This window comes from Diplotaxodon limnothrissa, linkage group LG1 (genome assembly GCF_057381915.1).
Source record: "Diplotaxodon limnothrissa isolate DT_005_m linkage group LG1, D_limnothrissa_male_GT1.1, whole genome shotgun sequence".
Classification (NCBI taxonomy): Eukaryota; Metazoa; Chordata; class Actinopteri; order Cichliformes; family Cichlidae; genus Diplotaxodon; species Diplotaxodon limnothrissa.
The window spans coordinates 34,825,353-34,853,340 of NC_140596.1; the positions used below are offsets into that span (position 1 = coordinate 34,825,353).

At 39.9% G+C, this 27,988-nt stretch overlaps 1 protein-coding gene across 1 annotated transcript in view; it reads right to left on the minus strand.

Moving 5' to 3' along the window:
• Positions 1-27,988, minus strand: part of LOC146640102 (protein kinase C-binding protein NELL1-like) — a 313,384-nt gene that overhangs the window by 23,137 nt on the left and 262,259 nt on the right. The window contains exons 15-16 of the mRNA XM_085350021.1: positions 15,732-15,827; positions 991-1,131 (exon numbers count right to left, since the gene is read on the minus strand). Of these exons, the coding sequence (XP_085206147.1) occupies positions 991-1,131; positions 15,732-15,827 (237 nt within the window). The remainder of the gene's footprint in view (positions 1-990; positions 1,132-15,731; positions 15,828-27,988) is intronic.

The following is a 27,988-nucleotide window of genomic DNA, read 5'->3' on the forward strand; positions in this document are numbered from 1 at the left end:
AATCTAAAGTTTGGTGATGGGGGGGGGGATTGTGGTAGGTTTCTTTTTTAAGTAGTTGTTCTCAGCCCCTCCCAGTGAAAAGAACTCTTAATGCTTCAGCATACCAAGATATTTTTGACAACATCCCCAAACAGGACAGTTTGGGGATGGCCCTGTCCTGTTCTAACATGTGCACAAAGGAAGCTCCATAAAGACACAGATGACCAAGTTTGGTGTGGAAGAACTTGACTGGCCTGCACAGAGTCCTGTCCTCAACCCAACAGAAAACCTTTGGGATAAATTAAAGCAGAGACTGTGAGCCAGGCCTTCTCGTCCAACATCAGTGACTGACCTCATAAATCTGCTTCTGGAAGAACGGTCAAAAATTCCCATAAAGACACTCCTAAACCTCCTAAACCCTATGGATTAAGAATGGAATGTCAGTCAAGTCATATACATATGAAGGCAGATGAGCAAATACTTTTGGCAATGTAGTGTAAATCTGCTAAACACTAGCTCAAAGCAACCTTCTACATGAAATAGCCTCACAGTAACCTATGTAACCAAAGTGTGAGTCACACCCGACCACTCAAAATTTAGGAAAAATATACTTTTGTTTTTGTTCAGCCATGGGAAAAGCAAATAGCACAAAAAATGCCAATACTGTTCCTTGTTATTGGCTGGCGAAATTCCCCCAACACAAAAACTATAACAATGGCACAAGGCCGACATGTGTTCCCATGAATAGCTTACACCAAGCGGTCGGATCTCGAGCTCTAAAGGTGACAAGACCTTTAATTAGACTGGTTGTCCCACAGAGGGCATGTTAAATCAAACACAAATGTGCTAAACCAATACACAACATCGCATTCTGTGCTTAGGTTTAGAGATGGAAGCTAGACAGTAACAGTATAATTAGACAGAGAAAAAGAGACGAGTCTACAGCTGCACACAGAAGCTGAGGAGGTGATGTTTCCAGTAGTGATAAGTTTCAATTCAGTGTATGCTCACCGATGCAGGAGCTCCCGTCGAGCAGGTAGGATCCATTGTCATGGAAACCACTTCTGCATTCACAGTGGTACCAGCCAGGCAGGTTGACACAGCGGGAGTGGTTGTGGCACTCAATCAGGCCCTCTGAACACTCGTCAATATCTGAGGACACGAACACACGCAGCAACATCACTGTCAGTCAAAACATTTTCCTGGCAACAAGCGCAAACCTGAAACTTCAGCTCATTTTGTGTCATTTGATGTTCTGCCTGTTCTTTGATCTGCAGCGGTTCAGCCAATCAGAACAAAACCACTGCCGTGACAGCAGAGCTGGGTCAGCGGATGCCCACATTAGACAGCCAAACACATCTCCAGCTTGTCTGCCGCAGCAGGGATCAAAGTCTCTTAGAAATCACACCATTTGGCTGCAGAGTTGTTTCCAGTAGCGCACTTTTTTTTCCCCCTTTCTATTTCTTCTCCTTGCTCATTCACACTTTGTCTCTGGTGTGCAGCATGCATACAGAGGCTCACCCCAGAGGTGTTAGGTCTTTGCACCTTCCTGGGAGAGTACATCTCTCTGATCCATTATTTATGGTGTGAGCACTGCACTGTAAAAATTAACAACCTAAATATCTTCCCAAGTCCAGCAGTGATATACAGTTGACTCGAGGAGGTACACACTATGTGACAACTCAAATGATTTACCAGTACATGACGATAATTACAGTTGGCAATATTTCTTGAAAAAAGAGAAACATATCTTTAGAAAAGAACCTGAGGCCCTGCGTGTGGGGGAGCCGGGGACTGAGCAGCAGCTCTACTTCCTTAGCAACCGCTGCGTCACCTACATGTGCAAGTAAACTGAGTGAAAATGCTGGGGATCCAAAACTAAGTTGCCTGTGTAGTGCATGTGTCAGAAAAGTGGCTTGCAATAGAAGTAAGTGGCAAATATACAGTGCTTCATCTTGCAGCTCTTGCTTGACTGTAAACTTGGATTTTGTTTCTTGCATGTCAATGTATCAGTGCAGCTCCATGCATGACTTGTTGGTGTAGGGTAATATGATCAAAATAAGTCAATATCCACACTTTCTGAAATCTGCTGGGCTTTGTCTTGTTCAGCCTGATAGTGTTGCAGATTAAGCCTGTGATTAAGGGGAAGCGCAAAGTGCAAACAGTTTTGCTCCATATAAGAGTGCCAGTGACAGGGCAGGGCAATCCATTGTTTATGTATGTACTAAAACCGAGATACAGCAATTTTGTCATATTTTAAGCTTCTATAGAAATCATATTAACAAAGGTGTGTGAACCTTTTTAACAGGATGGCTTGGATGAAGAAATATCATGAAAAATATTGTGTTCAATTTGTTAGGCCTCCAGATCGTTCCATAATACATTGCACCAATCAGGCATACCATTATGACCACTGACGGGAACTGAATAACTAATTATCTCTTGGCTGCTTTTAGTGGGTGGGATATTTTAGGGATCACGTAAACATTTAGTCCTCAGAGTTGATGTGTTAGAACCAGGAAAAATGGGCATGTGTAAGGATTCGAGTGAGTTTGACTAGGGAAAAATTGTAATGTTTAGCCAAATTGTAGATGGCTAAACTACAGCTCTTGTCGGGATGTTGCCATCTGCAGTGGATCTATCTGCCTGACACAGTTACACTGTGAAGTGACATCTATGATGATTTTTGTTATAGCATCGTTGACTTCAGTATGCTGAAATGCCACCAATCCCACCGTGCTTAAGGTTAATAGTTAACATGCTGTAACAAGAAAAACGGTATTAAAAAAAATTGATTTGGTATTTGAACAACGGTCATGTTTGCACTGCTCCAGCCCTGTTGTGAAAGTATACACCTTGCCCAGGACTTTAAACCACACACATATTTACTGGTGTATAAACACAAGGAGAGCTCAACACTGTAGCCTGATGCACTGTAGGTAATAAGACGTGACAGCTGCTGGGAGGGTTGCCCTCTGCCCGCCTCTCAGGTCAAAGATCTGGTCAAAGTTACACCAAAAGATTCCCTCTCTGACATCTCACTTAAACAACCCAATATTAGAAGTGACTGGTGGCTGAGAGAAGCAGACTCCTCCAAAGAAAGAGCAGCACTGTGCAAGTACACGAGGGGGCATATGTTCAACGACTGTGTGTTGTCAAAACTAGGTAACTGCTTCATAATTATGCACATTGTTTTTGGATCCACAGGGGAATTTTTAAAAGAATGTCATATATTTATTTACTGTAGACAGATATAGTTTAAGACCTGGCTTTGGTTAGTCAGAGTATAATCATTTGTCCAGATTATGTATTGTTTCCATAAAAAGCCATAAAAAACAAAGTCCACGCAGAGCCACCCAAGCACTCAAATCATTTGTTTATACACACACACAGCCACACTGATTAAAACAGACAGTTAATTTTCAAATTAAAGGCCCTTGGAAAAAACACTGGAAAGAAAGTGTGAATTAGCATCACAGAAAGATTTGAAATCCATTTATGCTTAATACTCACATATATAGTTTAGAACTCAGTATTCTGTATCATTAATACTGGACCTCATGGAATAGCCTTTTTTGTTTTGCATCAGTAAACATGCTTATCTTCGTAATGGAAAAGGATTTGAAAAGATAATGCCCTCTATGAAAAATCTAGAGTACACAAATAACAGGCAAGAGTGCTGTCTGCTTTCTTAATAACAGTAATCCAGCATTGCTTACCAACATATTGCTCCATAATTGATGACAAAGGACGTATTCCAAAATGTCTTTCCACGCAACAAAAAATACTTCCGGTTACACTGTGAGTCATGTGAAGTCTTTTTTATTCTATCTTTGGCTAGAAATGCTCCCAATTCCCGTAGTTATTGTCTATTTAAATTTAAAAATGCATTTGAATAACAAAAAGCTCATTTTCTTCACAAGGTTACAAAAAAATATGATACCTAACTGTGTTTTTTCATCTTGGTTTGGATCTTAGAAACATGTCAGTCTCAAACAGTATTATGCCACCTAGTTTGAGTTTCTCTGCAGGGTAAGTATTTATACAGATATTGATTGTATGGTTTAAGAATGATGTATTTTAGGACAGCACAGCAACAACACAGACATGGTAACTGGGGGCCAGTCAGTTGAATTTTCATGACATTAGTCATCTTGTCCAGTACAAGCAATAAAGTCCTACATAGACATAGACAGAAAGAAAGTCCATATGGTGCAAGAAAAGTAGTTTGTACATCGTTAGGACATAGTTTGTACTTGAAATTTGGTAATGCAATGAATACTTGTGAGTTACACATCAACAGTGACAGAAACTGCTTTAGTGGATGTTGTGGTTTGCTCTGTTCCCTTGAAGAGCTGCACTTGATTTTATAATAAACACACTGTTTAGGTTATGTAATTATCATGGTTAAAAGAAACACCTTGAATCAGTGAATGCATCGCTGTCCAAAGTTGTTGACCTTCCCATCAACCCTCACCTCCTCCCAACATGGATTTTGTAAAGTATCATCTATGACGTTCACTGGCTATGGCTATAAAGTTTAAATTTAACTCAGTATTTCATTTGGAATCCAAAGTGCTGCAGCACACAGGGAGCACAGTCAGAAGTGACACAGAAGAAAGTGTCACTTCTGACTGTGCTGCATCAGTGAGCTATGCACTGAATAGGTCAGTGATTTTCAATGGGCAGACCACAATCTGGTAGTGGTCGTTGCAGGCTACAGGGCAAAGATGTTATTTGACAAAAGCTGACATCAGTTGCTAGAAGAGGAAGAAAAGTCTGAAAAAGTTTCTTAAATATTCTGCACTGATAGCAATGTTGCTAGGAGAACTGATGGTATGCAAAAGAGTGCAAATAAGCAGATTCTTTAAAGGCTGACTGATTGCTTTGGTACAGTATGCAGTGTAGTTTGGACACTAAAGCAATACTCGTCATCCATCTATTCTATTCACAGATTAGCCACAACAACAAACCACCTGCACTGTATAGTGGAGCGATCCCATTTATGTCATCAAAGCAGCCCAGATACATTAGATTGTCTTGTAGTTTCTAGCACTGGAGCACTGGGAAAGAATCCATCAGGTCATGTGGGTTGACTTGTAATTGCAATGTGTCAGGGTGCAATATCCTGCTTCTTGGTAAGTTGGCAAATATGCATATCAATGTCAAGACCCAAGGTTTTCCAGTAGAATAAAATACAGAAAAAATAAAAGAAGATGACAAAAACCTCACATTGTTACCAGTAGGGACAAATATTTCTAGTTTTAAAAGTCTCTTCAAGAGGTTATCTACACTGGGCTTTCTCTCTGAGAAGAGCAGAGTCAGATTTCGTATTACATGCACAGCGGTGCTGATTTGATCAAGGTCAAATCACCTGCTCTCAACTCCTAATTGAGGTATTGTACAAGAACAAAGGCACTGATCACAATCTGCTTCAGTTACATGACAAAGTCAGAGTCGGGATAAATGGCCATTGCATCAAGCTCGGTGACAATATGATTGGTTTTAATTTAAAAAACCCCCAAACATACTATGAGCTAGGAGGAAGCAGGTTATAACTGAGGTTTCAGGATCATCAGGAATGATCGAGTGTTTAATATGTTTTAAACTTGCGGTTTTTTTGGCTGAGCAATGAAATATAGTGCCCCAACCTCTCTGCTCAGGCCTCACTACACTTGCCGAACACATTTCTTGGTGAGGCTCGTTCCTACAATGACCTTGCTACGATAACAGAGTCACACGGCGTGTAAAACCCACTGCCTGTCACTCACAGCCGATCACGTATTCTGTGAAATAACAAATGTTTGAGACTGAACGTGTCTCCAGATGTCTCACTTGAATATTTTATATGTTGTTTCTCCTTCTCTCTGTAATGTTTCAGTTTTCTCCTGTCACTGTGTCTTTCAGCAGCCCACCTTGAATTCACTGATGTGACTAAGGAACAAGTTTATTTTCAATTAAATGAAGGAATAAGCTTTGTCTTTCATTTCCTGTTATCTACAAAGCTCGGCCTGTATTTTGACGTCTTTAGTGTACGCATCATATCCTGGTAAATTACTATGAGGCTTGTCAAAAAAGAACAAGTACCTCTAATTCAATTCCTGCCACCCAACACACGCAAACTCCTCAAATGTGTAGGGCTTTGGTTTTCACGATATGCACTAAGCTCATTATTTCCATATTTGACATTGTTGTTGTAAACAGACTCTCAACATCAAGGTGTGAAGAATGAGGAGGACACAAGAAGAACAGCAACAATGGGATAAAAGCTTTACTGCCATCATCACCTTTTCAAAAGCATGTGTGTTAGGACACTATTATTGTGTGTGTGTGTTTTTAATTCCAGGAAACAGGAAGAAAGAACAAAATGATCACCAACTGACCACTACCCATCTAGACTGCATATTTTTTCGGTCATCTCTGTTATATATATTGTCATGTGGAATGATTTAATTATTATTAGATTGGGTTACGAAATTATTCCAAATGAAAAAATACGATATCAACACTTTTATGGTAAATACAATTATCAAATTCAGACACTAGAGTACAGGCAAGGTCAATTTGAAATGTACTTTATTTTTTATTTTGTTATCAGATTTGTAATTTCACTGTTTTCAACATCTTCACATTTAAAAATGACTGTAAAAATGATTTTCCCCTTGTTGCAGCATGGGAGAAATGTAAGCCTTATTTTTACATGGCAACGTCACATTTGGGTGTGGACACCCGAGCTTCTGAATACGACAACTCAAAAACAGGATTTTGAAATCGATATCCAAGGTGTAGCTTATAGGTGGGTGAGGGGCAGCATAGGCAGCCTCCAATATTTTTATTATTGTCAGTGACAAATGTACAATTTTGGCTGGATGAGGACAGGCTATACTAATAATCAATAATGAAGAGTCAAGTTTATGGCTATGTTGACCTTTGTAAATTTGTATTTGGTTCTCTTGAGGACAAAATCTCCTTAAGCTGTTCCATCCATTTATCCATCCATCCATCCATCCATCTTCCACTTATCTGGGTCTGGGTTGTGGGGGCAGCAGCCTAAGCAGAGAAGCCTAGACCTCCCCCTCCCCGGCCACCTCCCCAGCTTGTTCGAGGGAACACCAAGGCGTTCCAAGCGTGTCCTGGGTTTGCCCCGGGGCCTTTTGTCCTGCTAAAAATATTTCATCATGTGGCTTTCTTTTTGTTTTCTATGTTGTTGTTCATTTTTGTTTTTAACTTCCCTGTGTTCCCTTTCCCACCTATGTGATTGTTTTTACTCAGTTCACTCATGTCTCATTATCCCCCTCCCTGGTGTGTATATGTAGTCTGTGTTTCTTCATTCCCCTGGCTGCCCTGCCTTTGGTTTTCTCTTACTGTTTTTATTTTGCTAGTTTTTGGATCATTCTTTGTGATCTATTTTACTCCCTAGTTTGTTTATATGGCAAATACAAAAGTTGAAAGTAAAAGAAGACCACTCTAATTTCTCATGTGTTGTCATATTTTGATATATTTGATTACTTTTTATTGGTTATATTATATCGGGTAAAAATCACCCGGCATTAGTGATTGTGTTACTATTTATAGCGATAGTGTTCTAGGGTTAAGAGGTTTACTGGCAATAAATAAATAAATAAACAAAATCCCATAGAAAACAAACATTTGACTTAAGACAAACACACAATCTGTAATAGATAATATTTTACCAAATATCGCCAGCTCATCATATTTGTCTCCATGGCATTCACAGACACATTACCTCTGTGTGAACTGTTGCCCCGGGGAATTGCCCAAATCCTTTGCTATTTCTAGTCAGTGCAGGTTTAGATTTTAGACAGTAAGCAGGGAAGGTAACTTATCCCCTTTAGCAGGTTTTAACAAGAACCTTTTAAACTATGTAATCCTAGCCATAGCTCAGAATTAGCCTGTCCTACAGTTTAGGACCTTTGCTCCATTCCCAAGAAATTTAGACTCTTTTCTCCCTCACAGAAGCAATTGTAAACAAAGAAAAATCAGGTCTCTGTGGTTGTTTTTATGGGAAGCACACATTATTTAACATGCCATCCATCACCTGCCTAACAAGTTTTTTTTATTTAACTATAATAAAACCTGATTTCATTTGCGCACACTCAATATTTCCTGATGCTCAGTACACTAGTTTACAAAGCTATATTGAAGCTCTTGTGTGTCTACAAGTATGCTTTAGTGTGGGAAGCCTTCCATTCTCTTTGTCTGTGGAAGTGAAGTGGACAGATGACCTTGTATGAGTTGCAATATGCTGGAGTACACACATAAATATACCCCATAAATCTTTGTTATAGCTACAAAAAGAAAAAGAGAGCAGACTGCATTTCATGTTTCCTTCTGTTTCCTTCTATTACAATACAAACAAGTTCACTTCTGCCCAGTGTGGATGTTCCCGGTGAGTAATGAGAACTTTATGACAACACAGATTGTGAAGAGCTGTGCACTTTAGCTCAGATAGAAAACTTGGAATTAACCCAAACATACTGTAGTTAAAATAATCCCAAAGCACTTGAGAGAATCCTCTGGCCTCTTGAGCTTTCCATAATTACAGCTATTCCAGCCCTACTAACCTACTAACACAACATCATGGAAAATGTCACATGGCGCATTAACATTAATGTGTCCTTAGACAGAGACGGCAACCAGAGTTTGTGTTCATTGCTGCCTGATGGTCCGTGACCAGTAACGGTGCTTAAAGCTAACAGCATGTTGGATTAAGGGAGCAGTGGACTGACCACACAAGAGCTTAGCCTGTCACTTAAAGAACTGCTGTGTTGTAGTTTATATTCTGCAAGCCCGCGGGTTTGAGTAATATAAATTATGTGAACGTAGTGTGACTGCAAGGCTCAATGTAATCCCCGTTCATGCAGACATCACGCTACAATGGCATCAACTATACATCTGCTCTCCAGGGGAACTCCAGGTGAGGCAGGAAATAGCATAATAACAACAACTACTCATCCTTGGTGCTCACAGCTGTCCATGTGTGCACTTCTAAACAAGTTCATGTTCAGGTTACTTTATTTGTACCCGTTGGTAATTAGTTCTGTAGTCGTGAGTCAGCCAACCTAACATGCATAATACACAACAGATGATAAACAAGCATAGCACAAAATACCGAAAACAAGCACTAATAATAATCATGATTTTGAGCATGATGTCACCCATGAAGACACAAAGTTATAATTTGCTCATCACTTTGCTTGTGACCAGAAACCTTCACCCAAAGGAACTAAAAGTCCCTATGTAAAGGGTGCGAGGCGCTAAGGAAAAATCAAACCTGTCAACCGCTGTAACTGTCTGGTGTACAAGGGTGCAAGGTTCAGCAGTGGTTCAGCAGTCAGCATACTCACCCAATTAAACTGTTAAGTGGTTTAACTTGCTAACTTTACATTGTCCTGTACTGCTACTAATACTGATACTTCTTAACTGTCAGATGTCAGCAATTTGGAAATGGTTGCATTTATTGTAGTTTTTTTCTTCTTTTTTCCTGACTTCATTACAGCACACCCAGAAGCCACATTTAAATAAAATCACTGTAGTTATATATTACCTGCATGTGTACAGACTTGTCTTACTTAGATGCCAGCATCTTTTAACCCTAAATGTACCAAAGGCAAAATGTGATTGCTCAGCAATGTCTGTCGATCATGAAGCATTCATTGCCAAAGTTGTTTCCTAAATAACATTTAAGTCTGAATCAATAATTTTGTGAAAACACTCCAGAAAAAGTCCTCATCATGTAATCATTACAGTGATTTATTCAAAATGAGGCTTCAGTATGAATGGCGGGGGTTCAGTTCTAGCTAATTTAACCTAATCCTCATGTGTTGTTTTGAGGTTAATGTAACGTTTAGGAGATATTGGACCATAAACCTTGAATAGTGACACTAGCATGGTTGGTTTTCACCCACAGCTGTTTCTGCTGCTTCTCTTATAAAGTCACACTGTTGACAACAGAAGTTGTCAGCTCTGTTCCAGCAGAACATACTCTAGTACATTACATACTCAAACTATGCTATTTTTGACAATGAAGTTGAATATATATGAAGTGGGAGTTCATTCCTAGGCCGGCTGTTATGTTTTTGACTCCTTTGGTGTAAAGACTTTCAGAAAGTAAAATCAGAGTGGTCCAAATGTGGATCACTGGCAGCTATGTAAGCCCACTGGAGAAAGACAGGCAGCCCCGAAGAACACATCAACGTGGGAGAAGATGAAAAGATCAGCAGTAAGATCATCTCTTTTCCCGCTGGCTTTATATTTAGATGTTTTCAACCTCTCATTGAGCTACAGTATACAGACGAGTGTCAGTGGAGCAGCATTATTGCACAGAAGGGGAGGGCAACAGAGAGCGAGTTAGGAGTGGAGTCAGAAGATAGAGACAGATGTACATGAGAAACAGAGACAGATACTAAGAGAGTTCAACAGATGGGTAGACAGATTGAGAATGAAATGCAGTGACAGAGAATATGTCATGCACAGAGGTAAAACAAGAACCCTCTGCACTCCTCTTACACGTTGCCTATGGCAAGTCTTCTAGGGGAAACTCCAGCAACCCAGACAGCACTGTAAGGACATGAAAGTATTTTATCTCCATCTTTCCTCCCTACATCCACTGTTTCCATCTTTAAAAAAAATCATTTACAATAGCATATACTTTGAGTTTTGAGGCTGTGAAACGGTCGCAGAGGTGAATGGGGATACAGTTAAAGGAACAAACAGAACTGAAATAACAATATAATGTTGGAGATCAGAAAATACTTCACTCATTCTGAACAGCGAGATTGCAGCCGACACTTCTCACTCCTCTTGTCATTTACATTTAAGGTGTCTTCACATGGAAGATTAATTTCACAGCCTTTCAGCACTTAGACTTTAAGAGCTTCTTCAAATGTTTACCGATTCAACTTCAGCCGGAGTTTCAACTCGGAATATTTCTCTTATAAAAAATGGATTCAGAGATAATAATGAGCTTCAGACGCTGCAAACACTGCTTCACAAAAGGAGATTTTGTCAAGTAAGATGTAGTTCTTGAAAGCTGAATACTGGAAAGGCAGACAGCCTTTGCACAAACGTGCTCCAATGTTAATATTAAATGTTTAAAAAAAGTTTTTAAAAAAGTAACTAAGCAACTAAGTAATAAAGTAACTAATTACCTTTTTCAGGTAACTTGGCCAACACTGTCTGTGACATTCTGAAGAAACTAGGCCAAAGGACAGTACTCCAACATGATAACAACCCCAAACACACCTCCAAAAAAACCAGTGCCTTGCTAAATAAACTGAGGGTAAAGGTACTTGACTGGCCAAGCATGTCTCCAGACTTAAACCCTATTGAGCATCTGTGGGGCATCCTCAAATGGAAGGTGGAGGAGTGCAAGGGCTCTAACATCCACCAGCTCCATGATGTCATCATGGAGGAGTGGAAGAGGACTGCAGTGTCACCCTGTAAAGCTCTAGTGAACTCCATGGCCAACAAAGTTAAGGCAGTGTTGGAAAATAATTGTTGCCAAACATTACTGTAGGGTCTACCTTACAATATAAAATACCTTGAGGCAACTGTTGTTGTGATTTGGTGCTATATAAATAAAATTGAATTAAATTGAATAAAAAAAAAAATTGACACTTTGGGCACAATTTGGACATTTTCACTTAGGGGAGTACTCACTTTTGTTTCCAATGGTTTAGACAGTAATGGCTGTATGTTGAGCTATTTTAAGGTGACAGCAAATTTACACTGTTATACAAGCTGTATACTAACTACATTGTATCAAAGTGTCATATCTTCAGTGTTGTCCCATGAAAAGATCAAAATATTTTAAAAAATGTGAGGGGTGTACTCACTTTTGTGAGATACTGTATATTATTGCATATAATATTGCATTCTTGGAGAACACGGCTGTGAAGCTTCACTGCCACGTTAATTAACTGATAGATATTTGATGCTGTTAATAGGGGAGTTAATTAGTTTCTGCCTGATTGCCTTTCAAAACATGCCCTGCATGCTAATGACTGCCGATTACCAGATCAATGATTCAAATCTTCAGAGCCAAGAATTACAGGAAATCATATGATTTTTTTTTCCTCCTTAGCTACAAATTTAAGGGGTTGGAAAATAAGTTAATAATTTAAATGAGACAGGTGGTGACTTTGTTTGCCGTTAACTCACTGAAGATGAAAATCTGAAGCTGAAGATTTGGCTGTGAGAGGAGTAAATTATAAGAAAAAATGTGACTAAAAATGCGATAAAATCTGGAATATATCTCCTGATGCAAAAGCAGCAAGGGTTAATTTAATAATTTTAATCAAACGAATTCCAGAAGAAGGAGCAGTGAATCAAAACTACACTGACTTCAGTCTTCGGCTCTATAAAGGAGAGAAATTTGGGCATAGACGAAGGTATTTTATTTCAAAATGCATTTGTAAAAATTTAAGGATGAATGACATGAACACAAAGTCAAAAAATTCAAGTTAAAGATGGACTGACTCTTTAAGCTCAGAGAACACCACAGGCCAGTGCCAGTGATGGAACATGACAAATATGTAGCACAAAGCTAGAGACTCAAAAGGCCGAAACTGGGACGAAGCAAACTTTACACCCACACAGCTGAGGCTGGTGAGAAAAAAAAACAAAACATAAAAAACATTCAAAGGACTGCCAGGTTTTTATAACCTGCTGGTAGAGAACTGTCCTTATTATAGAAAGATGAGTCTTTTTTCCCCAAACCTTTTAGATAGAACAAACATTGTTATGCACTCAATTCTAAAGTCACACAATCCAGCAACCACCTTAGTCAATAAAAGCAAGAAGAATTTGTTCCAAATGAGAGCAAAGCTTTTCCCTTTTTTTCTACCGCTTCCTGTTCGGGTACAGTATGTACATGAAATCTAAGATTATTTCATACTGTCTTTATATATTGCACATGGAGTGCAAGGATCTTCAGGGATAGTACTTTCAATGGACTTTGCATTTGTTCATGTTTTCTTAATATGAATACTATACGCAGAATTAACTAAAACTTAAAGGACGACCACTGGCGAGCTGCAAATTACCTGCACTGTTTTCACACAGGCACAAATCAGCACTGTTAGACATCACACAGACTTTGTCCTGGGGAGCTGGCAGGTTAAAGACCGTTAAACACTTTCCCCCTTGGACGCTCATTAGCATTGTTGTCAAATGTCTTTATGGGGAAAAGAGTTAAACAGTCTTTAACCTGCCAGCCCCCCAGTACAACGTCTGTGTGATGTCTAATTGTGTTGATTTGTGCCTATTTCAGAACACTGCAAGTAATTTGCATCGCACGAGCGGCCGTCCTATGTCCTACCTCCTGCATGCTATCCCCCCCAAAAAGAAAAGCCTTCTCACGTGCACCTCCAATAGAACATTTAAATGACTCTACATAGAAAAATTGCATGTTTCAAACAATTCATAATAATATACCTTAACAATCAAACTGTTTTCTTCATACCACTGATGAATGAAACTAAATTAAAAACACTGATTTGATTAACAATTGAATATAATAGAGTCCATAGAGAAACTGAGTAAAGTTCAATATTATAGAGACAAAATTATTCATGGTCAATACACTAAAATGTAGTGAAAATAAATCATGTTTCGGCATTTCGGACCTGCAAGACCTTTCATCCCATTAACCAGTTGTCCATTTCTGCATATCATCGAATGTGTGCCCAGCTACTTCCATATGCTCTTAAAGCCATTCTGTGCTCTTATAGCAGACGATGGATTAAATGTGGAAATTTATATTTCAGTAATTTTATGTAACATCGAAATCAGAGCTGATAAAAAACATGTTGCAGGCAATATTATTTGAATTTCCGTTTACATTCCTTTTCAGATCTGTGGTTAGGTCATAGAGATGGAAGTTATTCTTTTAGTAGATTCATGATTGTTATGAATTTGAGAGAAAAAAGTGGAGGATCAGTCTGTGTCACGCAGTGATGTCTCTCTTTTGTGTAACTTACCTTCCGGTGTCTTTGCAACCCGAGTATCTGTATCTGCATGTAGAAATTTAAGCCTGCCTTACATGTTTAATGAGGTCCAGACTTTAAGCTGTGGTACAGCGTATAGATGTATGACACAGCACAGTCCCCTTTCTCTCTAAACCTGGAAACACGTCTTGCCTCCTCTTGTTTGAACAAATGATTGGATGCTACACAGGTGTGTACTGAGACATTTGGCTCATAAAGTGTATGTTTTTTGTTTTGTTTTTTTCATTTGATTCACAATCTTCAGGGAGTATCTGAGAATGATGTTTGACCAAACAGTAAGGGTATACTCTGGATCAGAGCATCGCAGGGAGAGACGTGTCCTAAAAGAACATGGGATCCATTTTTAAGCTGGAAACAGCAGACTGGTCGTCACCAGGGGAGACCCAGTGCAGGAAACAAATTAAGCCTTATGAACATTTGAAATCAAACCAATAGTGTCTCTGTCTTTCATGATTTCAAGCACGATACCTTTCTTTCTTGTCTGGTCTTGAAACTTTTATTTTTAATTGATTGGTTATCCTCATGAGTAGCTGACTACAGTTTGGAGCCTTCAGAGTTAGGCTGCTTTCTGAGATCAGACTTGGAATGAGTTAAATTATCATGCCCATAGATTTTTCCCTCCTAATGAAGATGTGCTATACAGCCTAATTAAGTCTGATCAGTTCAATATGCACAGTGTGGATTTAATTTCAAGACACTGGTGCTGGTCTAAAATGTGTGATGAAGATAACACACACACAAAATAAAACAGCAAAGAGAATCTTCCTCTGCATTACACTTACATATTAGGAGGCTGACTGACAGCAGCACAAATGATGTATTCAATATGTAAAAATATGAAGGTTTTGTCTGACCTATCTAAAGAGAAACCATGGCAACATGCTACAAATAGCTGACCCGTGACTCCTGTGCTCCATGTGAGCAGGTTGATCACTTCAGCGAAATTAGACCACAGAGACGGGAGGTTTAATGGCATAGGGGAGGATGGGACAGGAGCGAGAGGAAGACAGAGGTTGTGTAAGTAGAGATAGATGGACAAGAGAGGTAAAGGAGTAAGCTAATAGGAATAAAAAGAACAAGGGGAAAGCAAGAACAGAATCTGGGGAGAAAATGGAAGGGGGGGGGGGTAAAAAGAAAGACAAGGACAAGGGTGGAGGAGGAAAGGAGAAAATGAGCAAGCAGAGGAGAGCCAAGAAGAGGTCAGGGAAGGAGGGCAGAGGATGAAAGGAAGCAAAAGAGGTAAAGAGAAGTAGCTTATAAAACTGGAAAAAGACATAAGGAAGGAGAAACGAGAGAAGTTAGAAGACAAAGGAGGAGAAAATGAAAAGAAAGAAAAGAAAGGAGGAAGGACAACTGGGGGAAATGATGGGGAGAGTGAAAAAGGAGAGGGAGAAAGGAAGAAGGTGGAAGGAAGGAGAAGAGGAAGGTAGGGAACAATTAGCTGACTCTTTCTATGACTCTCTTGGGAGCTTCAATCTCTGCAGTGTCCAATTTAAACAACACTTTAAAGCCAGAGCATGAAAATGTGTGTGTGTGTGTAGGTGTGTGTGTGTGTGTAGAGTGAAGTAGGAAAAGAAAACATCTAATGACCATCCTGCCGATGTCATTCCTGAAAGTCAATAAAAACAACGTGATGCTCGTGTCAGATTTTAATTGGGACAGACGGCTGAACAAACTGGACAGATGAGAGGTGTGGGGTCAGGTGATGTCCTCAGGTCTTACCTGTCTCACAGCGGTGTCCCGTGAATCCCGAGGGACAGACACACGTGTTGGGAGACACACAGGTCCCGCCGCTTCGGCATCCCTCCTCACAGAAGGCTAGAAAGAGAAACCAAAAATATATTAGTTCAGTTTTTTGTGTTTTCCCCCCTCTGTGACCCGAATAGCACAGCCACAGAAAAGCCTTTGAAATCCTGCGGTTTTTGTGATGTTGTAAAAGCATTACACGCTACAAAAAGCTCCCCTGACTATCTTTACAAGATGCGTTAACAGTTCTGGGAGGGACTACTCACGCTCACCATTCACACGGGCTTAGAAATGGTGGTTTTTATGCTGCAGTGTTTGTTCATTATAAAGAAGACAAAAAAAAGACAGATCAAAACTGTAACCTTGCCTCAGATTTATATCTGAGAGAAAAGTGTGCTTTCAAGTGGTCATGTAAAAGGCAGCTAAAAAACTATCAAATTTCTGGGAGGATGGCTGAACATTGTGTTGCCTTTTAAGGAGAAAGTTGCATTTTTTTGCAATTTGTTACGAGCAACGGATAAATGACTGTCTTTTGCCTTTTAAGCTTTACAGCACATTTACTGTACAGTTCAGAAAATCAGACCAAGTTAGCGACTGAGGAAAGTGAAACACGTTTAAAGAACCAGTAACCAGATGGCACTAAAAATTCTACTGTATCCTTCAGTGGATGCATGCACTTTTACTGACTATTGGACAGCAAAGGGACAAAATGCAGCAAGGAAAATACGTGTTCTTATTATGTGCGACTAGCAAATGGGGCCGATTTCACGTTAGCACATCTATCTATCAACATAACAGCAGGAACACTTTACAGTTTCAACCACTCACACACATGGCAACTGTGCAAGGAGCTGACCTGAACATCAGGATGAGATCTGTGTCAAGGACAACCTGCAGCACCACCTGAGCTGCTGTTGTTCCTCAATGTGATAAAATCCTAGCACGTACTGAATTTCTGCCTCACTTCTTTTTTTTTGTGCTTGGTCATTATGATAACTTTTCCACCACGGTGCCAAGCAAGAATATAACACAAGTGCTTACATGAAAACTCTGATCATTTTCCAGTGCCCTGCAAAAAGATTGACACGACTGTTTCAAAAAAGCCCTGCTTGAATACTATACTTTCTTTAGATGTATAACACATTTTGGGGTCAACTTGAAAGAAAAGCAGACGTGAAATAGGAAAGTGAAGTCAGAGGCTAAACGTGACATGATATTTGGCAGCAAACTATAATGCTATGTTTATAATCCCCACCCTGGTGGTGGTCAGAGGGCCCGGTGGCGCCAGTGTCCGGCAGCCTCGCCTCTGTCAGTGCGCCCCAGGGTGGCTGTGGCTACAATGTAGCTGCCATCACCAGTGTGTGGATGTGTGTGTGAATGGGTGGATGACTGGATATGTAAAGCGCTTTGGGGTCCTTAGGGACTAGTAAAGCGCTATATAAATACAGGCCATTTACCATTTATTTACCATATATGAGTATCATAAAACAAAGGCAGTAGGATTTTAAGTATAGTTTTAAAGATAAAAGAGATTTTATGGGAATTTTGACCTCATTTGACCTTGGAGGTCTAAAGTAACGTGACATTTATTATCCCCATAAATCATTCCCTATATGCCTATATGTTATCAAAACCAAAGAAGATTATATATAAGATTATTATTATATTATTGTTGGCCTTAAGATCATGTATTTACCTTGAAGGAAAGGTCAGAGGTCAAATTTGACATCATATTTAAAATCTTTACATTGGTTCTTTCTATATGTTGGCAACACATACAAGTTATAAGGCTTTTTAAGTTGACCCTGAAGACCTTGATGGATGCATGTCAAATTTTAATAGATTTACTAATATGACCCCACTCTACACCCCTACAAAGTTTCATCAGAATTTCCTTTGAAACTTTTTGAGCTATTGCATTTACAGATTACCAGTGACACACAAAGACTACAAAAACACAACCTCCTTGACAGACGTCATAAGTTGCTGACACTTATTAAAGATATATGCAAACTTTTTACCTTCATTTAAGTTTGCGTCAGTTAAGGCAGCTTGTTCATTGTGAGGTCACAGCACTTTGAATGACTTGATTTTTCAGAGCGAGTCATACTAAATGAATTTGTTAATTATGCCATAAACGCCAGTTGAACTAATTCATTTAGTACTGCTTACTGGCACTCACAATGAACAGGTTGCCTGATTTAGCTATCTGAAGTAAACTGTTGTTAGTTCTTCTAATGCAGTGAGGTTGCATTTGTTTTAGATACTGGTAGCTTATTAGATTTTACAGTTCTTCTACTGATAATATGGCGTTGTTTTCCATGAAAGGTCAGTACTGATGAGATGGCCTACTGTGGTCTGGGGTTATGTGGCGAGGCAATGTGAGAATTCATTGGTGTTCATCTTGTGTAGCTGATTCAGTTCAAATGAATTGAGTTTGGTCCAGGATGCTATTTGCTGGAATGCAATCACAGCTATCATCAGATGTTTTAGCCTTTTATTAGATTTTTTTTCAAATAATAAACCACCAGCATTTGTAAACAGTGATCAGTGGATTGAAAATTAATTCTTGGCCTAATTAATTCTTGGTATATATCAGGGTAAATTCCTGATTGATATTAGTATAACACTATCACACAGTTTAAAAGAGAATCATTTTTTCACTAACACTAGAGGTCATCGGTCTGCAAACCATGTCCGCAAGGAAGAATCTAAAATAATTAAAGTAACTGCTCCTCATTTAGCAGTGATTTGGAAATCTCTCATGTGAGCGCATGTGTTCCCAACATTCTTACAGCCTTTTCCTAGAAGCAGGCTAGCAGCGGAAATGGCTGTATTTTGTTCAACGAGTGTACACACTGTGAAGCACCAACACAAAGGAGAAGAGGATGTCTGAGGAGCGCTGGCAGAGAAATATCCTCCACAAAACAGATGTAAAGGGTGGGTGCAGGGAGAGAGGACAGTCAGTCAGTGCTTAAAGCGAGGATTAAACCAAAAAAGAGGGCAGACTTAATTGAGCAAGTTCATTAAGTATTTCTAAGCTTAATTAATGACACGATTAAAAAGATGAGCCTTAATGAGCAGAAAAAAAATCTATTTAAAGTCACAGACATAGGGTATGTGAGTGTAATATCTGTGTGTAATCTGTGCAGCAGCTTGTCTCCATTTGGTTTATGAATACACAGAAAGCTCATTTGTCAGCACAAATGATCAACCCAGTGTTGGCCTAAATATACAAACAAATGCAGCAAATAAATAAAAGTAGATTCTACTGCCAGAAGCTATTAATCTGGTTGCACTATTTAAGAAGTTCTATCAGGCCCTCATTAGTGGCCTGATCGCCTCTCTACTAATAAACCTCACACTTAAAAATTAATTACACTTATATTGACTCAATCTATCTCCAACTCTAATTATCATTTCACCGCCATCAGCATAATGCCGCCTGCCTGTCGAACTAATGACTTCCAAAGATGAGGGGGCTTCACTGGGAGTGGGCGTGCTGTATGACTGAAGGCAGTAGTTTTCTTTCCAAAAAACAAGCCTCGGTTTCAAGTTGCCTCCAGTATTTTAATTCCTGTCAAGAAATAGCTGGATGAATTAAGCCAACACTAAAACTTTTAATCCAGAACTTTTGCTCATGCTTACTGGTAATAGTGTGTTAATGAGTAAATGCGTGGAATCCAGTCCAACAGCTGAATGAAAATGTGAAAAAAACCTATTGGACTTTTTTTTTTTTTAAAAAAGCCTTTAAGCAGGACTGATAAAGTTAAATATACTGTAATAAACCGATATTATAACAAGAATAAGATTAGTGTAAGACTTTGCTGTCTTGAGTGAAACACAGTACCAGCCCCCAAAAATTAAAGCAATACCTGTCAGTGATTCCCATTTAAAAAAATGCAGTATAATAAAATGAGAAACCTCTGAGGCTGAAAAATTAAGTTGCTATGCAATTGCTGAAAACTACACTTCATCAAGTGACTACTTGAGGCACTAAATGTGACTCAATTACCATAAAGTACGTGTTAGAACGGCCACTTTTAGAGCACATGTTTATAGCCTATTATTAAAAAAAAACCTGTTACAGTCTCTACAGCTAATTATTTGCCTGTTCATGGCAGCTGTATGGAAAGTGAACATTTACACAATTCACCCCTTTTAATTATATTGAGGCTTAACGTTATGTATAATTAAGAACACAGCAGCTTTTCAGTGACAGGTGGGTGTGGTTTCATCTTCGGTATACTGGAGTGCTAAAAGACAGGACTTGGCTGTATACTTTTCTCTGGAGGTACATCTTGCTCTAGGCCAGTGGTTCCCAAACTTTTTTTGCTGGGCCCCCCTTTGTTTTACAAGAAAAATGTCCCCCCCCCGCGCACGCACGCACGCACACGCACTAACACATCCTCCAACCACACACACCAAGGCTGGACTGGGACAAAAAATCGGCCCGGGCATTTTGACTAGAGACCGGCCCACCAGGATAAAGATTGAAAATGTGACGTCATTCAGGGATAAAACCGCAAAGGATTCTGGGAACTTGTGGCAAGAGGTACTAGCGAACTCAGTTACACAGCGATAAAAAGAAACCCAAAAAATGGCAAGAAGCTGTTGTATTATTAACTGCCGGTTGCATGACAGCCACGGGAAGCCGACGGGTAAAGAGATCGTTTTTTTTAATCGGATTACGTCGTTGAAGAGAAATTTAAGCCATGTTTCCGAAGTAAGAGCCGACGGATGGTCTGGATATACCAAATATAACGTCCCAGAACACTCCAGCTCACAGGTTAGTCTGCTCCAAGCATTCCCACAAAGGTCAGAGTTTTGTAGTAGTTAATACGTCATTTTTCTTAACATAATTGGTGATATAGGTTACAAGCAAGTCTGGCGCTGAACAGAAATTGCTCCTTTGTTTATTGTGCATAAATAGTGAATTGTCCTGACACAATATTGCGTTTCGCTTCTGTTATTATGGTACATTGACAAAAACATATACTTTTATTCACAGGATAAAACAGTTGTTTTGTATCACTAATTCTCCAGTGCGATTACAACATACAATATTATTGTCACTGCTACATTTCTGTAATGAACCAGAAATTATTTCCACTGCTAATTAATTACCGTTGAGCTCAAAGGTTATATTAATAAACTGTTAACGAATGTGTATTTATGACGACGATTTGTGAGACTGGTAAACTTACCTTTGTTCGTACGATGGTCTTTCGTTCTACACGGTGCATTTCAAGGTCCTGCACCCATCCGTCAGTAAACTGTACCTGGGCTTGTTGCAGTGGCCTGAAGTTACTAAACTTCATGAGTGTATGCACTCACTCCAAGAAGCGTATAATTATAAATCTGAGCGTGGTGAAAGTTGGGCAGCACGCTAACGTCTTTTGTCCACTCTGTGTGCTCGTAAGGGTCTGACCCTTTCACTCCTTTGATTTTTTCTCGTATCTTTTCTTTGTCTTTTCGTCGAGTCTGTCTTTGTACGGACCGGCATTGTTCTCCTTTTGTTTTGTACATTCCTTTTTTGTGCGGCAAAGAAAAAACAAGAAGGTATTGGAACCGGAGAATGAACGTTTAGCGGTGCTGCAAATGCTTGCATTTGATGCGGTACTTGCATTGTTTTGCCACTAGTGCCCGGCATGCAATGCGCGAAAATCACGTGATTGCTAAACAAGGGGGAGGGTAAATCCGTCTCCTCGGCTGTAATTGGTCCAGCCCAGAGTCGATCATGACCAATTACCCAATCCAACACCTTTCATTATATATACCCTTCCTAAAAAAAAAATCCATCGGCCCATAAAAACAAAAAAATCGCCAGCGGCCCACCGGGCAAATGCCCGGTATGCCCGATGGCCAGTCCAGCTATGACACACACCCATATTTTGCTCCATTGCGGTTTATTTTACACCTCAAACATTTAATAAACAATTAAGCAAATACAAGTACTCTGCAATAAATTACAGGTAGTAATAAAATAAACTACTAAATCTTTTACAGTACATCCACACCTACACAGGTATTTTTGAAAAAAGCTGTTTCGTCCACACGCAAACGGCATTTCAAATCACCGGAAACTGAGATTTTTAAAACTCCTTTTTTGCGTTTACGTGTGGACGAGGAATACAGAGTTCGTCACACAACGTCAAAGGTATGTGCCCTTTTTCACGTCACGCTGTGGACCACGTTATTGTTTACATGAGATGAATTGCAGAATGGCAGATAGAGACAAAATACTGTTAATCAGCAGGTTTTACACGCAGTTACTGTCCCTCCAATTAGAAAGGCAGAGGCGTCACGGTGTGATTATTTTACGTGTAGTTGTTTTTTCCTGCGTAATAATATTCAACATTGCTATCAATACATTTTTCAAAAAATGCCTCTCTGTGCAAAATGGGTTTAAAAACATAAACAGCTGTGGGATACTGTTTGTCTGTGATTTGAACCGGGGGAACAAATCGTGGCAGGATCAGCCTGATATTATTTGTATCCTGCTGTAACTTTACTGTATAAAGAGCTAACATCTCTAAAATGTCAGGAGTAGTTAGTCATTACAAGAAGTGTTTGTGAACTAAAAATCACGAATGTGGGATACTGTTTGTCCGTGATTTGAAGAGCCCAGCACTGCTCCCAACGAAGGGAAAATCAATTCTGCAGGGGAGACCTACCTTGGCACTTGTGCAGGTGAAACCAAAGGGAAGATATGCTTCACCAGATTTTCTAGTCTTTGGCTTAGAATGAAGTTGGTTTGGAAACATATTCAGCTATGCTTCATCTCCTGCTTTACGTTTCTGCGGGCGCCCCGTGCTAGCAGTGTCCAAGCGTTTTGTTTTTTCCTTTTCATACCGCCCCCCCCCCCCCCCCCCCCCCCTGCCATGGCTCTGCGCCCCCCTAGGGGGCGGGCCCCACACTTTGGGAAGGTCTGCTCGAGGCCTTTTTTTTTTCATTTGCCCTGATAGATCTTGTGGTGTGGAGGCGTTCTTTGAGATGAGAAGCCAGTTGTTTACAGCTCTTGTTGTTTTTCTACATGCACCATACATATAATGTGTGGTACTGATGGTTTTCCATTTCCGAATAAGATTGAGAAAAGAATAGCAATGTGTCGCTCTTGTTCAACAAACAGCAGGGAACATCCCATTTCAATGGAATGGCACCATATAGAAGACAAAGAAGAGCAGTAGAATTGTATTGTACCCTGTGCCACCTCCTTAGATTGTGGTTGCAGAAAGTGATTCCCCTTTCCTCCCTTCTGACACCAAAACCTTATATTTACTGTTTGAAGGTTCAGTTCTCAAGCCTCTAAAACTCTAGTCTCACTGCTGGCTTATACAAAGTATCTCACCAACACTTCACCTCTTTCCATAATCTCCCCCCCCCCCCCCCCTTCCTTTTTTTTTTAACATTCAATAAATTCTTCTTTTTTTCCCCACTTTTCCACCTCTCCAGCTCTTCCCTTAATTGCCTCCTCTACATGTCATTATGAGAACCCACCACAGCGACAAATAGACTGACCCAGAGCTCCAAGAAAGAAAGTGCCCTCCTTTAATTGTAAGTCTCTTGACCTCCTGCTAAACTGTCTCATTGCTTAACTGAGCCTGTTGCTGACTCGTGACTTCTCAAGACATGCTTATACCCACAGATTTGCTATTTGAGTTTCCCATTACAGGCCTAGATTGCTTTCCAGTGGGTGGCAAGAATGAAATCATTCCACTCTGTGCCGTGGCTAACAGTCATATTCACGGTCGTTGGGTGTCCAAGGTTCCATCTCTGAATTAGGAGCAGGAATATTGTTGGGAAAGATGAATGCTCGACAAATTCAAGTAGGTGTGAAAGGGGAAAGGCGAGCTTTGGAATTCTATGACAGAAAAATGAAAACTGATAAGAACATTGTTAGCCTTTTTGATAATGAAGTCATAGTAAGAAATTGTTAAATAATTATCAAATTTGAAATATCTAATTTTCAGTACTTTTAATTTTGCATGCTGCAATGCCGCATGTAAAGGGAAAGAGAAAATAATTATATAATCATGCAACACAGGGCCTATGATCTGTGCCTGTGCCTCTTCAGATCCCTGAAGATGAGTTGGACTGTGCTCCAATCATTCATTGCCCTCCGTCAGAGGGGTGGGCAGGGGTGGGTATACTTGTATCCCCTTAGTTTGCTGCCTATATTTTGGGGTGTTCCCCACTGGATGGGAGGGTTGCTTCCCTAACCTTTAGGTGGGGTAATTGGCTCTGGCTCTTGTTCTGTCATTTACACTTATGTGGAGAATGACAGTTCAGAGAACCCTGCCTTCTTGGATTTACCGAGTAGGGCACTGGAGAGTACTCCACCGGGAGACTTGTGTTGGAGACACACACACAGGCCATAATATCGAGACCTGGAAGGGCGCAATTGAGAAAAACAGCCTGTTTGATGTAGTCTCCAGTGTTGTTTTATTATTGTGCCTTTGTGCCAATCACAGTTTGTCCATAAGGGACACCTGATCAAGCATCAGGGTGTTTGTAAGTGCATTTGAGACCAGGACACCTTAGTGCAGGTCAATCACTAATTTTGCATTTTCCCCCAGAGAACTGCCACTCACTGGATATTCTTCAGATTTGCGGCCACAAGCTTTGGACATTCGGGTGAAGTGAGGAAATGAGCTACCAACTGATCACCTGAGTTGGATATCAACTGAGATGTATCAGTTGGTGGGGGAGGATACTGGACTTAGAGAGGTTGTGCTGGGAGCATCTGGTGCAGGTCCTGGTGAGCACTTCAATTCCCACCTCCAGCAGTAGTTCAATAAAATTTCAAGTGAGGCTGGGACTATTGAGACTCAATGGACAATGTTTTGGATCTCCATATTAACCAAAGGGTGGTTGATGCTTGTTATGGTGATAATCACCAAACCTGATGGTGGGCACCATAGCTGATGGGAGCCATTAGCCTAAGAGAGTCTTATTGGGCTTGGTAAGCATTTGGGACTATGAAAGTGGGTTTAGGATGGAACAAGACTTTCAGCTGGCCACTAATTGATTCTGGCAAATCATCAGGTGACCCAGGAAAGTGGTGCTCTGTTCAAATGGTGTACAGTGGGAGTTGGGTGCTACTGACTTCAGCTGAGGATAAAGTTGGGTGGTAGACAAAATGCTACGAGGATCTCGTTAACCCCATTTACGTACCTTCCTTGGAGGAAGCGTCTTCAGAGACTGTTGTGCATTAAGAACTGTTCTTCTGCACACCTTGATTGTAAGGAGAGGTCATTTGTAGTCTTCCTATCACCTCAAAGGAGCATGGCTTTTCTCCTCTGACTTCTGACATTAACAAATAATTTTCTACCAGATAACATTATTTTTGGCCCATTCTCTGTAAACCCTAGACATTTTCCTGCTTGTGCAGGTAAATCCCTGGAGATCAGTACGTTGTGTAGTACTCACACCAACCTATCTGGCTCCAAGAATCATGCTACCTGCACAGAAGTCACTTAAAATCACCTTGGTTCCTCATTCTGATACTCAGTTTGAGCAGTTTGTCTTGCACTGATCGTCTGCCATGTGATTGCCATATTAGGTGTTTGCACTGTAAAGCAGTTCAGTAGATGTTTCCAATGAAGTGGCCGGTGAGTGTGTTTAAAATGTTGAGTGGTCACTTAGAATAAGAAAACACTATATAAAAGTCATAATGTTCTCATGCTGCCAGAACTGAACTGTTACTGTTTCTTAACAGCTGTGACACAATACATGATGCAACATATCACTCATCAAGTTTAAGGAATAATGACACATACATTATTGATTATTAAACACTATTAATTATATTTTAAGTTTTTAAGGGTAATTAAACTACTAAAGATGCATTAATTATAAATTAACATTTTTTTTCAAGATCGTTACCAAAAAAAGGGCCTTAGAAGTAAAATCTTTCTTTTTACAGTTGGTTCAGTTAGCCACAGCTTCCAATCCACCTTATTCCTAGCATCCTCTTCAAAGATGTTGAACAGCTCTGGTCTGCAGCAATCAATCTATGCCCTGAAAGTTTTAAATGTAAACCTTAGCCTCCACTCTCAGATCCTTTCATATCTTCCAACAGGTGCTGATATCACAGAGGGAAAGAGATTATGCACAATATAAAGGAGCCTTCCTGAAAACAACATCTATTAGTTCTGACAGAGGAACGCAGGGGTATCCAGATAATGGAGGCTCAACATCTTCTACTATATTCTCTCTCTTCAACATCCTTCATCTCATAGGAAGAAAAATGCCTCCTCCCTCTTTCTCCTGCTGCAGTGTGTGTGTGTGTGTGTGTGTCTGTCTGTCTGTCTTGCTTCCATTTATATGAATGCATAGCAGCAGGCTTAAATGCAGAGTTAGAAGTCCACTGGCAGCCTGCAAGGAAGTGCTGAGCAGGCCAAAAGTACAGCTAAGAAGGAATTAATGCCAATCCATTTACTCATACAAATGCCTCACTTTACTATGCATCAGAGTAACAGTAGTTCACCCTTGGCTGTACTCTCTGTTGGGCATTTACTGAACATCACAGATAATGACTGCACTTACAAGACAATAAGGACTTGCGCCAGGCAGTCGGCATGGATTAAAGACACATTAAGGGAGATTTTTACTGCCATAATGTATCTGCAGAGGGTTGAAGGGGTGGTTGATCAATACTGCTGACACAACACTTAATTCTGCCAGGTGGTTCAGGAGATTCCACGCTCTGGAACGAGCCTCCTCACATTTCAGAATGCTCAGGGCTGGAGGAGTGTGAAAGATGCAGGTAAGTGACCAGCGATTTTAGGGAAACTTACAAAGCAGTTTTGGGGAAGGCAGGGGGGACCTGCTACTATCTCACTGTGGATGTTGGGACGGTGAAAAGAAAGTCAGATACTTTCATTCACAATCATCATTACAAGCACGGCCTGATCAACCTTTCATTTCAGGCTTTCATTTAAGTGCACCTGTGAACACATGGCTAAAGTGTTTGAGCAAAGACAGTTTGAAAGGTTGCCTGCAGAAGCAGATGGCAGCAGAGGACTGAGCTAACGCAGAGGTGCCATTTGTTTATTCATCAGACAAGCAAAGAAAAAAAACAAAACAAAAAGCAAAAAACCAAACCTCAAGCAAACTGACAAAGTTTTTTTTTTGCCACATTTTCTAGATGTAAAACAGCTGTCAGCGCTTAAATGCTCCCCTGGGATTCTTGGTTTTCACTTTAAAAGCATTCAACGCGCTGTGTTCTCTCTCCAGGCATTACACTTCAGGCGCAGAAATACAACTCCATTTTCTTGTGTACACAGATATCCATTACCGCACGAGTCTGCTTGATGCCACTATAAAATGAGCGGGTCCTTTACCCAAGATGCACGTCCACTAATCCAGAGTCACACTTTTATAATATCCAAAAATAAGAGAGTGCTGTGAAAATATTTGCATTTGCTTTACCTTACACTCAGCTTTATACATGTACCTGATGAGCTGCTGGGTTATGTACTCAGATTGAATAAGTATAAAAATGATATGCTCTTGTAATGGGTTTAAGTATGGATATAACTAATTATAGTACTTCTAAATGGGAAGAGTCAATTGAAATGAGAAAAAAAGCTACAGGATATGAGATCTGAAAGTTAATCCCACAAAAATGCTTATTTGAGACTATAGAACAGACTAAGACGGTTGGGTATAATGCGAATAGTTAGTCAGGCTTGTGCAGACACATCTCCAGATGGATGTTAGCGTCGCTGTGTCTCTGCCGGATTTTTAAATGAGCCAACGTTTGCTAAGAAATTAACAGGTGATGCTGTGTTGGTGTTGTCTTTTTAGCTCATTTCCACTTCTTACGAGTGGCTCAGAAACACACGTTTAAAGAAAGCTTTAAGCTTGTATTTAAAGCTGGGTTTTTAACATCCTTTTGTGTGGGTGAATACATTTATTAGGTACTGGCATAAAATTATGAAACTTATGTGCGATTCTTTAGGATGACAACAAAGCCGGCAATTAGTATCAGTAATATTTTTTTATCTGCTTAGATGCTAGTGTGGGCGTAGTGATGACTGTATATTTACTTTATTTTTAAGTAGAAGCAAAGTCCAATATGAAGTTTGGGGAATACAAATAATAAGCATGGTAAGAGAATTATCTCTGTTGTGTGAGTTTTGTCTGTTATACAGTTTCCTAAGTATTAAAAAAATGCTATTGCTGAATACTGAATAAGTGAATAAGAAGCAAATAAAAATAGAAAT